The 16,263-nt window shown below is 37.1% G+C and overlaps 1 protein-coding gene across 2 annotated transcripts; it reads left to right on the forward strand.

The window, feature by feature from the left end:
- Positions 1-170: 170 nt before the first annotated feature.
- Positions 171-15,887, forward strand: LOC137090262 (UAP56-interacting factor-like). Of its 2 annotated transcripts, none has more exons than XM_067454154.1 (9): positions 171-379; positions 811-942; positions 1,288-1,535; positions 1,682-1,818; positions 5,356-5,428; positions 8,801-8,856; positions 10,690-10,764; positions 11,028-11,157; positions 14,222-15,887. In XM_067454154.1, the coding sequence occupies exons 1-9, from the start codon at positions 301-303 to the stop codon at positions 14,321-14,323; spliced, it is 1,032 nt and encodes a 343-aa protein (XP_067310255.1). In that variant the 5' UTR covers positions 171-300; the 3' UTR covers positions 14,324-15,887. The 2 variants fall into 2 exon arrangements, with proteins under 2 accessions (XP_067310255.1, XP_067310256.1); XM_067454155.1 differs by having other exon boundaries at positions 1,291-1,535; positions 14,222-15,884.
- Positions 15,888-16,263: the final 376 nt, after the last annotated feature.

A 16,263-nucleotide genomic window follows, 5' to 3' on the forward strand; every position in this document is an offset into this window, starting at 1 on the left:
AATATGTTATTACTTTCGAAAATTCAAGTACTGTAATTGCCATATAGTACACTAAATACAAATATATGTGTAAAGCATTGCTCAATTTTATTTTGTACAAACTGAGTCCTTGAAATTTCGAAATAAAACTGCATTTCCCAAGAGCCTCTCCCTTAAGTGCGTAGGTCAGCGCAGGCGCAGACGTTTTGAGTGCTCAATGAAAGCTGGCTAGTTTGCTAGGCTCAGTTTTCATCTAAGGTTTTGGCATTGTGAAGGCAGTGTGTAATTTTGTTCCATATAATTAACATAGAGAACGGCATAATGAGCAAACCTAGTTTTCAATCGTTTGGCGGCGGAAGTACGGAATCAGATGGTCTCGATAAGGTTGACATGTCTTTAGGTAATGCTACAGAGAAAACTAGCTTAGCTTGGTTAGCTGCTTAGCATTCTGATGTTTTACATGTTATTTATCACAGCTTGATTCGGCGTAAACATTGCAGCAATCACTTGATATTGGAATGTAATACATGTAACGTTAGCACCTTTCACTGTTTTATTGTATTGAAGCCACTTTTATAGTTCTAGCTTGACTGCGATCAGCTACATTTCATAATTATCAATTATTTAACCAGAATGCTAATTCATGTTTCCTATGCATATTCATCGTTTTATTGAATCCACCTTCATGTATCATAATTGTGTTTTTGTTTGATTTGCTTGCTGTTAATTTTAGTGTTAAATTAAGCAGTCAATCACTTTGAATGATGGGACATAAAAATGTAAAATGATATAGTTTGCTTTGCTTATATTTATTACATTCTTATTTCACAGATGATATTATCAGGTTGAATAAGAAACAGAAACAAATCCAGGGCCATAAGGCAAAACACAGACTCCCTGTGAAAGGTCACTTCACCCAGGGGAAGAAACCTGGGGCTAGACCTGGAGTGTCATCCAAAAGAGGTCAGAATAAGAATTGTTCTTCTCTTTGTTGAATTGGTAGTCCAAAGTCCCATCTAATTTTATAATTCTATGAAGGCTTGTTTCGGGCACAAAATAAAGAAATTCATGCAATTGCTAGAAAAGGAGTTCGAAATTTGAGTCACAATTTTTCTGTTGATGAAACCGATTTCTGATATCTCTCCTCTTTTTAAAACCTTTAAATATGTTTTCTGATGGTATGTTTTAGGATTACAAATTTGACTAATAGCAACAAAATAAATTCACAGTAAATTCATGTTTTAGTATGTGATTTAGTTCTGCTAAATCTGATGAGCATCTGCAAATTTTTTGTTTTGGTTTGGCCAGCAGTAGGTGTTGTGAACAAACGCTTCGGTCAAAACCGCAAGCTTCCACCCGCGGTGGCCAGGCGTCGTGGGCAGGGGGTCATCACTGGTTTAGCGGCGAGAAAAAACGCTGCTCTGCTTAAAGGGATCAGTCCACTCAACAGACCTCCCCAGAACAGACCTCCCCAGAACAGACCACCCCAGAACAGACACACTCAGAACAGGACGATGCTGAACAGGCAGATGCCCAGCAATGCAGCTTTTAACCAGGTATGGAAACTGCTCTTGTACTGAAGGGTGATAATGGTAGAGCGTTATGGTAATTCGTTTTGTGAGGGTCCACTTTCGGCTTAAAAGGTGACTTTGTTGTCATGTATGTGTGAATGAATTCAGATGTCACTTTTCGCTTGTCTCAGAGATCTCAGCCATTTGTCCAGCGGCGTGACGCCCAGCGGCGACAGATGCCTTTCCATAGGAGACCAAACAGACAGATGGACTCCCAGAAATCTCAGGGCTCAGTTTCTCACAGACCCTTTCAGCTACGCAGAAAATGGTGAAAGAACTTTTCCATCTTTTTTTCTTTAATAACTGAGATTTTTTCTTTAATAACTGAGACTTATGAAAGCACATGTAAAAACATGGTCCAAAAGAAGCCACAACACAACTTTAAAAAAAAAAAAGTCAATACTACATCAATCCTAACAAAATATGCTTTTGTTTTACCCTTGTTCACTATGTTAAGTAGGGAAGGGTATCGTTAAGGTTTTATTGGTATTACTACTCTTACCGATACTGATTATCGATCTGGTACTTTAACGGTATTCTTTTCGGTTCTTTTTGTTATACTTTTTAAAAAATAATAAACAGAAAAATTAAGAACATAATTAACATTGTTTTATAATCTGAAAATGTAAAATATCTATAGCAAAATACAGCAATGTTTGATCAAAATGAACATAAAACATCTATTTTTTTATGTTTTATATGCATACGATAAGAACAAGAACAAAGAAAGAAAGTACAAACAAAATGTTCAAATAAATATACAATAAAACAAAGATACAAATGAAATGCAGTGATTTAATCTCAGGAAGGTCTAACATTAGTCTACTCATGTAATGGTCTACAAAAGACATCTAATAAAGTAATCAAATATGAAATAACACTATAGTTGTCACTGTACAAATAATAGATTCATTTTTTTTTAAAGCTGCCAGTATCTATCTCTTCGCCTTTTGTTGTTTGATTCACATTAATTGTGGGTTATAATCATCACGGTTTATTAGACACTGCCCTTTTAAAGCCGAAAGCCGATCTAATGATATACATTATATTTTCTCCCAACTATTAACACCCATTTAAGACATAAACAGTGTGTTAGTTAATACTCTCCAAGAGGTCATTTTGACATAGGCTATTTGCTGTGTGCATTTGATGGTTTAGACATGCACATGAAGCCTTAAAGGGGGGGTGAAATGCTGTTTCATGCATACTGATCTTTTTACACTGTTAAAGACTTGGAATCCCATACTAAACATAGACAAAGTTTCAAAAGTTAAGGTGGACGTTTGATGGGAGTATTTCTTTGTCAAAAATACTACTTCCGGTTAGTCATAAGTTTCGGCAAGTTTTTTGAGATCATGCGTCCCCTTTGACGTTAATGGGGGCGGAATTTCCTTGTATGGGCCTTACGGACAATTCTACCGGAAGCGCGTGAGAGAGAGAGAGGGAGAGAGCGAAAGTAACAGGCTACGCCCATCAAAGCGCTGGCTTGTAGGATGCTGGACAGGTGATGTGCACATAACAATGTCACCAAAAAAGTGCGTTTTTGGTTGCCAGACCAAGACAGTCCTGCACAGATTCGCCAAAAACCCCGCGTTAAGGCAACAGTGGATGTAATTTGCTTTTCCGGATCAGCAACTGAGTTGCGCGAATGTTTATATCTGTTCGCTGCATTTCGGTGCCGACTGTTTCATAAACAAGGCCCAGCTCGACGCCGGATTTTCCCAATCGCCTAATGCTGAATGATGGAGCAGTCCCAACGTTAGAAGGGTGAGTGAGACTGCTTCAAATGTCTGTGTTTTTTTTAGTCCGCTTACTGTCTACACAAACCACGTAAACACACAAACACACGTGCACAACTGCACTTCCCACATGTACACCTTCAAAGACAAAAATACGACGATATAATTCAAGTATAAATATGTAAATAACACAAGCCGCTAAGCATATTATATAGTTAGTGTATAACTTGTACCACATAGAGACGTCCTGCTCTAGTCGTTTTTGCTGCTGCTCCTGTTCAACTTCAGCCTCTGGGTCTGATTCCGGATCATAGATGTATGGCTGTATCTGATTAAAAGCCATATTTTTATTTTGAATAAAGTTTTTTTCCCGCTGTTGACACAGCTTTACGACGCACTCGACTCAACATAGCAGCAGCGAGCACACGTCATTATTTAGCTCTGCTCACACGATACGCCCCCACCCGCTCGGCTTTTTTCGGAAAGACTCGGAACAGCGCATCTTTCTTATATAATTATTAAAAAAATAAAGACTTTTCGGAGATATGCAGGATGCAATGCTACTCTATAGGTACTCAAGATTGACATGACACTGACTGAAACTGAGTGTTTCACCCCCCCTTTAAGTACTATAATGTTTGCAAGTTACGGTCGGATTTGAAGCACACGCATAAGCCGCCGTGAAGTTGGAAACTCTTGCGCGGGTTATTTTGCTTTTATTGGTCTATCTTTTTATTAACAAACACGTCCCGCAATTAAGCAGCAGTAGAGACTGCATTTTACAATAATCACCGATTGTGCTGTTTCTGACGTTAAGTTTGGGGTATAGGGGGAACCAATGCTCAGCGCTGTGAAGGGAAGGAAGTTGTGCAATACAGAACTCGGCAAGTTTTTAATAGTTTTACCTCTTCATCTATTTATAATTCTTGGCAACCAAAATCTAAAATACAATTAGATTAATATCACAGGCCTGAAGTATAACCAGACTAATCTTTTGTTGGACATCGTCACTTGTTATTCAGGGACGGTCGTCTTGTTCTCTCTCGCTCACACCGGGGCTCATTTAATACCGGGTCTCGGTACCCATCCCTAATTTTAAGCCTGTTAGTGTTTATAATTTAGACATGTAGGATTGTTTTAACAGGAAATTTGCACCTTGTCATAAATGGAGAAAAGATTCTCCAGCTACTTTGACATGTGTATGGGGCTGGAGCGGCATGATAGGTTAGTTAGGTGAGAAATGTTCTGAACCTCTGAAGAATCACTGGTTTTAATGAAACGCTGAACAGAGGGGGGTCTGCTGGCAAAAACTGAACATGATACAACTCGTAATAAAACAAGAATCAACAGTGGCCTGGCTTTTCAGAGATGGTGAGAACTGAGGGATTTCAAATGTTGTAAAGGCGATGTGAAAATGGCGTTTTTATTACTCAACGGGTTAGAAAGTTATTTTATTAAACAAATAAATTGCCACGTGTAGCTCTCAAACAGAAATTAACTTGTGTACTTGCATTGTCCCAAGTGTTTCCAAAAATGTTTAAATCCAGAGGAAAAAAATATATTTTAACCAGCACACAGGTTGTGTACGTGTGTCGCCTATCAATGACATCATACCCGCCTTGCCCTCGATTTCAAGTTTTATTTTGTAGAAGCCATGGAAACACCAAAAACACTTTAATACATGATGTTTTATCAGACAGATGAGCAATTGTTTGATTACATTCATTGACAGAAAACTAATTTAAAACACAGTTGGTCGTTTTCATGGTTTACCTCGAGTACCATGTTTTACCATGTTTTAAGTGTCTCATAATAGCTACAAAGCAAACACACAGAGAAGCATCTTAACATAACTTTGAACACACTCAAAATGATGGCTGCATAGTCTACACATGTCCGGAAGAAGTGGTCAATATCTTTGGAAATTCATAAGATTGTTACGTTGTGGGAAGGGTTGAATAATGAGAGGGCTTGATGACATCCTGATGATATAATTTCATGTTCTTCAAGTTGTCTCAGTGATGTAAAAATGTTTGTCTTCTGTTGATCATTTCTGCTCTCTACAGGAATGCTCCAATTGCCCAGCAAACCCAGAGAGAAGCACGACAGGCCACTTTCCTCTTCAGAAGAGGACTTAAAGTAAGAAGCTAGTTATCTTTTCATAAAGATGCTGGCTGATGAGCAGCACAGAAACGAATAACTTTATCATTTCTTGTCACCAGTGCTTTACATTTCTATTTAATGACTGCCACCAAATGGTTGCATTTTTCTACCAAAATTTGTGTGCAACTGAATTTTACATCCAGTTGCACGTGCGACCAGTATATTTGAGCTTATTCAATATTTCACTCCAATTACATGCTCTTTAGAATGCTATATTTGCTGACGCGACACATGAAATCTATTTAACCAATATTGTCACATTTTTTTATTTGTTTTAGAGTTCCTATAGAAGTTCATGACTCAAATATAATGATGTCATTTTATTTAAAAAAAGAAACCTGCTCAAACATGCATAATACAAACACAAAACCAGTGCTTATACTATAGTAGTCATTTAACCATCAGGCTGCGTTATTATTACTGTTTTCACTACAATGGTAAAGTGTACATTTCTTTCTTTGCTGCAAATATGCCAAACTACACAAGCCAAGCTCTACCTGTTCGCTGTCAGTATTGTTCAACAACTGGTTCATTATATTAAAGGGTAAGTTCACCCAAAAATGAAATTTGTCATTCATGACTCACCCTAATTTTGTTCCACACCCGTAAGACCTCCGTTCATCTTCGGAATCATTGATTTATGCCAATGTCACGTGATTTTGAGCAGTTTGGCATTTTGACACGCGATCCGAATAATTAATCAATACGCTGATTCATAACCGTTTGAATCTTTATTTAAGGATTGAAAACAAACGCGGAAGAGAAGACAATGCTGAATAAATTTGTAGTTTTTGTGATTTTTGGACCAATATGTATTTTCGATGCTTCAAGAGATTCTGATTAACTAACTGATGTCACATATGGACTACTTTGATGATGTTTTTATTCCCTTTCTGGACATGGACAGTATAGTGTGCATAGACTTCCATACACTCTCTGACTAAATATAAAATATCTTAAACTGTGTTTTAAAGATGAACGGAGGTCTTACGGGCGTGGAACGGCATTAGGGCGAGTCATTAATGACATCAATTTCATTTTTGGGTGAACTAACCCTTTAACTTCACGAACGGCATGAAGCAGTTCATTTAATTTGTTCATGATCTAGATGTTCAGAGACTCAAAAGTATCTCGGTCAGTAAATGTCAAATCACATGCTCCGTCTCATCTTAAACTCAAAACACTATTGGCTCAAGATTTTGTCATTCTTTCAGTATTTATCAGTGATACAGTGGAAATTAGCATATTGATTAACGATGTGCGCCCCTAAATTATCTGGTAGTGCCCCTACAATTTTTAGTTGGGGGCCACTGTGCTCCTAGTGAAAAACGTTAGTCTGGAGCCCTGTGACATCTGCACTGTAAAAAAATATTGTTGGTTTAACTTAAATATGTAAGAAACCTGGTTGCCTTAAAATTGAGTTCATTGAAATAAAAAAGTTGAGTTGATACAATGAAGGAGATTGGTTTAAATAATAAATAGAAACTCTAAATATTATTCTATATGAACTACATAAAAAATGTGATAAATCATGAAAATAGCACTATTTGGCTTCACTGCATCAACACAAATAAAACACACCAAATTTTCCCAGTATGCTTACAAAATCTTTTCATAATATTTAAATAAAGGTTGTCGATTCTCAAAAATGTTTATTGTATTATCGCATCTTTAATTTCAATGAACTTACAACCAGGTAACTTATTTTTTAAATAATTTTTTACAGTGTGCAAATTTTGAAGTCACTCATATTTAAGGACAGGTGTTTAATAATATGGTTGCTATGTATTTATGCATTTATACAAATTACCTGTAGCTTTGAAGCACTTGTCAGCTTAAGTATATTGGTACATGTTGGCTCTTGTAAATGGGTCACATTTCTAATTGAAACATGTTATTGTGAAATATGAATGTGTCCTTCCATCCTTAGCGTTTGTATACAAGCAATCTGTCACTAGGTAGTGTAATGGCGAGTCAGTTCTTTTAATGAATCACACATCCAAAAATAAAAAACACAGGCTATCGTTGACAAATCCTTGACTGAATAAAGTCACTGAATCAAAGCCTGCATTTACACTTGGCATTAACATGAGACCTGTGTATGTTGTCCACATACAGATTAAAAAGACAAATGTAAACGCTTCTGATCAGAATTTTATCCGATCAGTGTGTCCTGGTCTAGATGTAGTCGAGGGTGCGTTGTGATCGGCTCTCAGTGTAATGTAAACTCAATCCAGCCATCGTATCTACATTAAGAGGGTGACGCCATATAAATCACCGGCCACTCTCTCTGCGAGTGGGCGGGATAAACGGTTGTCTTTCAAACTCCCTCTGCACGCAATAGGATAGCGCTACTACCAACCAGAGCATCGAAGGTGAAACAGAGCTAGTTGAAAGATTAAACTTTCGCTGTTCCCGGTTGGCAAAACTCCGAACACATCTTCCCTTCTTAAGAATGACTTCAGTGCCGTTTTTTTATTTTTTTTAGTGAAAAGCTTAACTCCAAGTCTTCCAGAGTCGCAGTCAAAGCTGTTTCGAAAGATCGCCGTTCGCCAGTTTCCGTGTTTACTAAAACCACGCAAGCGCAACTCGGCCGTTATGTTAAGCCCCGCCCACCGACTCTATACACGATGTGATTGGCCCGACCAGAGTTTGCCGTTTTCAGCTCAGAAGTGTATTGAGAGTTGCTAGACGACACTCACGGCAGATTAGATTTGCTGCCGCTAGGGTGCGTCTAGATTTCTAGGCTAATGTTTTTATTGTTTCAGCATGTTTATTAATCTCCCATTTCTGACAATATGGTCATTGCACACTATAACCCTAAACCCAGATGATGTGATTTATAAAATGATCAATCCAGTAATTTTTTTGTATGATGAGCTCTGGAAGGATTTTTCCTCATTTAAACTCAACTTGATCTAAGACTGCATCGGAAAGTAAAGCGAGTGAAAGCAATGGGTTGTTGTTTAATTTGTATCATCTTTACTCTTAATCTGGTATCGTATAGCTCACCCTTGTTTAGTTCTAATGAATCATCTGCGATCTGTGAAGTGCGTTCTGCACGTGTTTTATTGCTATCACACATAGTTTTATTGCTTGCGTGCTCCTTAAATCTTAATGCGTCGGAATAATGAATCTTTTCATCAAACAAGAGATTAATGTTGGGAAACTTAGTACTCTATTTGTGATCGATTGTAGCGTCACTTTTGTCTGAATGTTCAAATGGAAATGTTGCTAAACATACTAAATTTGATTATGAATTAACTCAAGACCAATAAAATGTGATTGTACTAATTTCACTCCCAGGCTCATACAATTTTACGGTGTCTTTTTTTCCTTTTTAAATAGGTTCATGCACAAGTTCAGAAGACACAGTCTGCTCCACCCACAGAGAGAACTCGCTCGTAAGTAAAATCGTTCTTGAAATTTGATTTATTTTTCAACACAATCACTTTTCCCGTGATATTTCTGTTTAAAGTTGTTACACTATTATTCAGATGGGTCCGGTTTATCATATTATGGGTCATAGCGACTGGAGTAAGGATACTGAAAATTCAGCTTTCCCGTCGCAGGAATAAAATGCAGCTGTGCATAAGTTGGGCTGCGTTCACACTGCGGGCCTTAGTACTCAATTCCTATTTATGGATCAGATCCGTTTCTTTTTCCTTTTCTTATTATAGTTGTTTACCTAGTTTATGTGGCCAATATCAGATTCAAGTGTGACCAGATCATGGTCCTGAACTGACCCGTATATGCAAAAGAACGATAAAAAGATGTCACGCAGCATACGGTCATATGCGTTAATTTATTGTGCGATCTGCTGCAGAAGCCAGTGAATTTATACGAGCATGTGAAAAAAGGGAGCAGAGTTTTTAGGGCTAAAACGATTCATCGAGTAACTCAAGTTAATCAAATAAAAAAGATTCCTGAGGCAAAATCACCTGCCTCGATGCTCCGTTTAGTACCACACACAGATGTTGCAGAAAGACATTTTTTGTGTAAGGACTTGGAGTATGAGCGGATTGCGGTTCAGGTGCGTAAACATCCCAAAAATTGCAGGTGGATGAGACCTCATTAATATGTTGATTTAAATAAAGAAGCGGAACTCTCGTTTTATGTTTAAAGGGTTAGTTCACCCAAAAATGACATTTCTTTAATTAATGACTCCCCCTAATGTCGTTCCACACCCGTAAGACCTCTGTTCATCCTCGAAACGCAGTTTAAGATATTTTAGATTTAGTCTTTCTGTCCTTTGAATGTAAGTGTATGCCCACTTCCTGTCCACGTCCAGAAGGTAATGAACACATCTTCAAAGTAGTCCATTTGGGACATCAGTTGGTTAGTTAGACTTTTTTGAAGCGTCGACAATATCGATATATTGATTACATAAAGTTAACATATAGAAACACCGCTGTGTGTTGCTCGGAGATGCAGTTACAGTGCTGTGGCTTTGTTGTGAACTATTTTCGTTGTCGAAATGAAGCAGAAAACTAAAATGTAAGTCACTTAACATTTAACAGTTTCTGTCAATCTTGAATACCTATAGAGTAGTATTGCATCCTTCATAACTCCAAAAAGTCTTTAATTTTATCATATTTATAAATGTTGTACCTATAGTCTTTCTGAATAAAACAGAGCGGCTGGAGGTGTTTTGTGTGGGAGGAGCTAGATTCACTTAAGCGGCAATAGCTAACAACAGTTTTACTCTCCGCCTGTGATTCCAACACATGACTGCAAACCTTTATTGTTGGGACTGCTCAATCTTTCAGCATTAGACGATCTGCAATACCAGAGTTGAACTTTGCCTTTATCGCCAAAATGCGGGGAACAGAAAAAAACACTGCTCTGGAAAAACAAACTCCATCTACTGTCCCCTTAACCCTGAGTTCTTTGTGAAGCTGAACAGGGTTGTCTTGCCCTGACAACCAAAAACACACTTTTTTTGTGTGACATTGTTGAATTTGTGAAGTCCTGTGCAGTGCATCCGACAACTTCCCTAAAGCCGAGCAAAGCTTGTTAATGGGCCTGCTTTTGCTCTCTCGCTCTGGTCGATGTGTGCACCTTCTGGGAAAAGTGCCTGTACAAGGAAATTCAAATGTCCAACTCATTTTTTTTTTTTTTTTTTACATTTTGGCCATGTTTATTCATCCAAGTCTTTAACAGTGTGAAAAACCATAGCCATAGCCTTACTACTTTCTTAAGTACCTTACTGATTTCTCTCCCCTCTTTTCCACCAGGTGGCGCACTCCTACAAACAACAGTGGCATCCTCACAGTGTCAATAGAAAACCCCACAGCTAGAACACAGCCTGAGTATGATTACATTTTATTACACCCAGTCAGATGCACAATTTCATAATGCTAACAATGCTTGTCAGATATTATGAGTAGTTGGTGTTTTTGTATTTGAACTTATACTCATGAAGATGTTCAGATAAGCTTTATATTTTCAAACAAGCTCCACATATTTCTCTTATCGTTTTAGTTGGACCGGTTTAAACTTTGAAGCTTGTTTCTGGCATGTTGTGAATAGTTATGTGCTTCAAAACAATGTTCGTTCTTTTACCCCATTGCAGGCCTGCTCAGTCCTGGTCTCTTCACCCCGTGACTTCAACACCCTCATTGCCTCCACCTAAAGAAGAGCCCGAGAGGAAACCTCCTAAAGGTGTCGCCCTGCAGTTCGATATCAACAGTGTTGGGAAGCAGGTAGGACAGTTCACAATTACAGTCAAACCAAAATGTATTCAGAAACCTTCAACATTATCACAGTTTATTTACTATAGTTTAGAAAATGGTAATAAAATATGACAAACTCCTTTAAACAAACAAATGAATCTTGATAATGTCAGATAACTTTCATAAAAAAAATATATAATGCATTACAATCAACCAATTGGCTGACAGCGGTTAACTTTAAGCAACAATTAGATAATACCGATTTAGGTCAACCAATGACCAAGCAATGCTTCATTTTGTTCAGTCAGTTGTGTAAAGTTCGCATTAGCAATTCAAGAAAACACTTGCGCAAAACATGGTCAGGTCAAAGTGTCTGAATCATTTTGGTCTCAAATTTCATACATTTTACTGGTAGTCCATAGGCATGTGATGGTGAGGACATTTTCCCACCGGTTAATCGACACGTAACAACACAGATAAAACCAGTATCACCAGCAGGAGATTTTCAAATCACTAATTTTAAACCGAAAGTAAAATGCGCACGGCCGCTCAGGCATTCATAACGGAGAGGTTCGGCACAAAAACAAGTGTTTTCAATAAAGTTAAGTTTCCATAGGCATGAAATGGAAATGTGCCAGACTGGACACACTCGTGAATGACTGCGGCTGTGAGTGAATGCCTGTGCGGCCGTGCTCGTTTTACTTTTGGTTTAGAATTGGTGCCAATTCGGGAGCAGGTTGCTTATTTTTCTTAATGAAAAACAACAATAAAACACTACAATGACAAACTCACTTAAATAGGCGCTTTTACAGTTCGCTTTGAAAGCAAATCTTCTGCCTTCATCTTGTCTGTCAGCTCTTTGCTCTCGTGATCAATTAAATCTGACTCCTACCTCACACTAGGCGTGTAACGATCATTACACTATATATTGCGATATAAAAGTGTGACGATATGTATCATTGATGGAAACGATATGATTTGCGATATATAGTTGTTTTATCCAAGGCTCAATTTGCTGTAGTAAGCCTATTTATAAGGTATAATTCACCCAAACACAAATGAACAAATGTTAATTCTGTCATCATTGTAGCTACTCGCCATCATGTGTTTTTCCAAACTTCCAAACACAAATGAAGATATTCTTTATGAAACCTGAGGGATTTATGTTCCTCCATTTTTAAAGTACATCCCTCTCAAACTTAAAAGATGCAAAAAAAATGTCGTTAAGTCAACGTAAAAATTACTAAACGAGTGGTCTAATCCAAATCTTCTGAAGTCTTCTGAAGAGACACAATGGCTTTATATGATGAATATATTTAACACGACGCACATACTGTTGTAAACACGGACGATCAAATGATTGCGTGACGCGCAAAAATAAACATGAGGGAGTAAATGCAGAATTAAACTTCTTCTTTTAACATTCTGACGAGCTTTCTTGCGATTAGAGTCGTGATGGATTGCATTGATCATCTGAAGCGCACGCGCTGCCGGAACGCACTCTTCAAAGTGAGAGCGCAAACATTATTTAAAGCGGCAATCCTCCAAGTCAAAGCGAAAAACACCATTTAAAGGGGCACTCCTTAGTGAAAGTGCAAACATCATTTAAATCACCAGATCACATTTAGTTTTAGTAGTATGATTATTCAAAGCAATTTGAAAGGTTCATTCTTACATAGGCTACTGAATTAATAGTGGGAGAGGCAGGGCGAGAAAATGCTGCTTGCATTGAAAGAGTAATGCGTGAGGGGAAAAATTAAAGTGTAAAGAGTTTGACATTATTATTACATTAATAATCTTATTACATAGACTCGTACAACGACTATTCATAATGTTGAATATAATGTATAATAATGCAATAGGGGAATATTTGTGGGTCCTGATAATACACAAATAATATAATAAATAAAGTACAAAATAAAAACTTTATTTTGGCTTAAAATATCGGGATACATATCGTATCATGAGTTCAGTATCGAGATGCATATCGAATCGTGACACGAGTGTATCGTTACACCCCTAGCTCACTGTATTGAGTAAACGCGTTCAGTTTTTAATTGTAGTGTCTGTTCTCTAACTGAACTAAATTATTTTATTACTATAAAAAGTAAACGACGCCGCGGCGGGCAAGTGATGTTACCGGCGTTTCGTCTGAACACCAAAACCGACAATCGCAGCAAGCCTAGTAGTCCACTGTAGGAAGAACTTTGGGGTATAATGTCACAGTTTACAATTACAGTTTTGCAATCCTCACTTACATAAATGAACTATAGTGTCCTGCGCCCAGTTATATCTGGTGTCTAAATATTTTTTGGTTTAACTACCTATATTAGATAGCTATGTTGCCATGCCTATTTTTGCATTATTCAGTCAATAAAATTACAATTAATTGTTTTATGAAACTAAAATGACCTTTCAGAAGTGTCTCACGTGATTGCCTTTACAAACGCCAACATCCGCACACAAGATGACATGACCGCCTTTATTGCATTTCGTCTGAGATGCAAGTCATTTATAATAATAATAAATAATTAATTAATTTATTACTTAATTATAATGATAATAATTCATTTATTTATTTATTTATTACTTATTTAATTAATACATTTATTATTTAATAATAAATAATTATCCTCATTTATGATGCAAAAAAAAGAGCCTCAGCAGCTTCCCCGATTGCTGCAACTTCCATTTTTATTACTGATATTTTGTACCATCTTCCCAGAAAGGGATAATTTTGTTCTCTTGAACACACGGGATGGAAATGGTGCTTTACTTGGAAATGTTTAATGCAATATTCCATTTGGAAACATGCCATTTTTCTTCTTAAATCTATAAATCTTTTTGTTAAATCTAATCCACAAAATAGATTTGAATGATTAATTGATGAATAAGACTGATCTGGTTTTCTAGTTCAAATCATTTACTTAAGAATTCTGCTTAAAATATGAATTCCACAAAGTACTGAATTTGTTTTGCTTTCCTGTTTGGAGAAAAAGTGGTCTGTTTACAGCTCATTTACATCCTGTAAAACCAAGATCGATTTGGCTAAACCTGGTAGTCACCTCGATCGTTCTGCTTTTTCTTTTATCAGACCGGAATGACCCTCAATGAGCGGTTTCGCATTCTGAAGGACCAGCGCGTGGCGGCAGCAGAGCAGAGCAGCAAAGGGGGCCGATTCGTCACTGTGGCCTAGAGCTGAACTCTGAGACACTGGTCACATGTCTCTATTCCTGATCACACTGAACAACAGTCCTTCAGGACAGAACAGGCAAACAAGGACCAGAGCTGAACTAACGCTGCTCATGAACTCACATTTACATATCTCTGATGGAAAAGACTTCCTCAGAAAGAGGATATGCTGTTTATTTGGAGAAGTGAATTTTTTTTTAAGTTTATTTTTCTAAAAATCTGCTGTTCTGTTCTAACAAAGCAAGCATATCTGTCCTTGAATTTAATTTACGTTGTGTTGTTTCCTGAACTGCCCTTGATATTTGATGGCGTCTTGTTTTCTTTTTTTTAAATATATGTATATGCATATATGCGCTGTTGCAGCTCAAAGAATTTAAATGTTTCTGGATGGACTTTGTTTTTCATAAAGCGGTTGTATGAAGAAGAACATTCTTTTTGTAAAGCAAAAAAGACTGTTTTAAGATGTTTTATAATATTTCGATTAAAAAATTGTGCAACAAATGTATAATTTGATACGTCTGTTAGCAGCCAATATTAATGCATTCTTTGTAATGGCCATTTTTAAAAAAAATATTAATTTTCTGTATGTCATGCATTAAGTTCAGCATCAGCATTTGAAACTAACATACGTTTACACGACAATGTACTAAACACGTTAAAGTTTTTCGCATGCAGATGACATTGGTCTGAGGAATCTGCTCTGTATTTTCTACCGCACAAGAGGCGTGATCTGTACAAAATTGGATAGTCCTTTAACCAATCAGACCACAAGAGGTGTGATCAACCCAAGTATATGTCTCTGCAGGTTAGTAATAGGAGTTAGCAGATCAGTGGACAAGGCTATAAACTTGGTGGGGGTTTTTCACTACGTTACCTGATTTGCCCACGTCATACTGTGGGTAGGGTTTGGGGGTGAAGTGAAGGATCATTTTATATTGCATGATTTATAAACACCCATCAGTTTGAAAACACCCACACATTTAGAAACGCCCACTTTTATTGATAACTGGTCAAACGGCTGCTGTATTCTGCTGCCTGGCCAGTAGTTAGTGATGTCACTTTGTAAAGAAACACCACTAGCCTGTAGACACGAATGCTACTGCGCATGTCTGGTTTTCACAAATCCACAATTTTTTGTATACAGGAGGACGTCACCAGTATTTCAAAAATGTGCGCTTTGAAATCCTTTTTTTTAAAAAGTGTGCATTTGTCAGCTCCCTAAAATGCTGTTGTGTAAATGAATGGCCAAAACGCTCAAGTTTTTAGTTTAAAACTGTAGTGAAAATGGCACCTAATTTATAGTTATTTTACACTGTAACTAAGGTTACATTTACACCACAATAACGTAGTAAAATTGAAAAGTTTGTATGTACAGAAATTGTGTATCGTGTTGAATCTGCAATGACTAAAAAAATGCTGTATCATGTTCTCCGGCCAGTAGTTGTCATTTGGCGATGCCACTTTGAAAACCTACGTGCCAACGCGTGGGCAAGACGTCAGTTTTCACGAATTCGCGTTTTTGTATTTTAGACCAGACAATAAAAAGTTTGTTTGAGGCCCCCAGAATACCGCTGTCGTGTACATGAACAATCAAAAAAGTATAGTTTTTTTTTTTGGTTGAAAACTGTGTTGTTTAAACGAAATTTTAACATTGGCTCATTTAGTGAGAAGTATTGTTTTCTTCCATAAACTACAATACAATAAATAGTAACAGGTGAACTATTACTCTAAGACTAAGAATGTCCTAGATATTTGTTTTCACCTCAAACTAGTAATGATTTTTTTTGCACACGTTGGAAAATGCTAAATACAGATTAAAATAAAATGTCTCTGCTACATAAATGTTTTGAGTTAATTTTCAGAAAGTTTCTATCCTGCTGTTTTAGTGATACACAAATGAAGTGCAACCATCTAAAACAGATTCATACCTGATCATTGAAGATT

Source organism: Pseudorasbora parva, chromosome 9 (assembly GCF_024679245.1).
Source record: "Pseudorasbora parva isolate DD20220531a chromosome 9, ASM2467924v1, whole genome shotgun sequence".
In the NCBI taxonomy this organism is placed as follows: domain Eukaryota; kingdom Metazoa; phylum Chordata; class Actinopteri; order Cypriniformes; family Gobionidae; genus Pseudorasbora; species Pseudorasbora parva.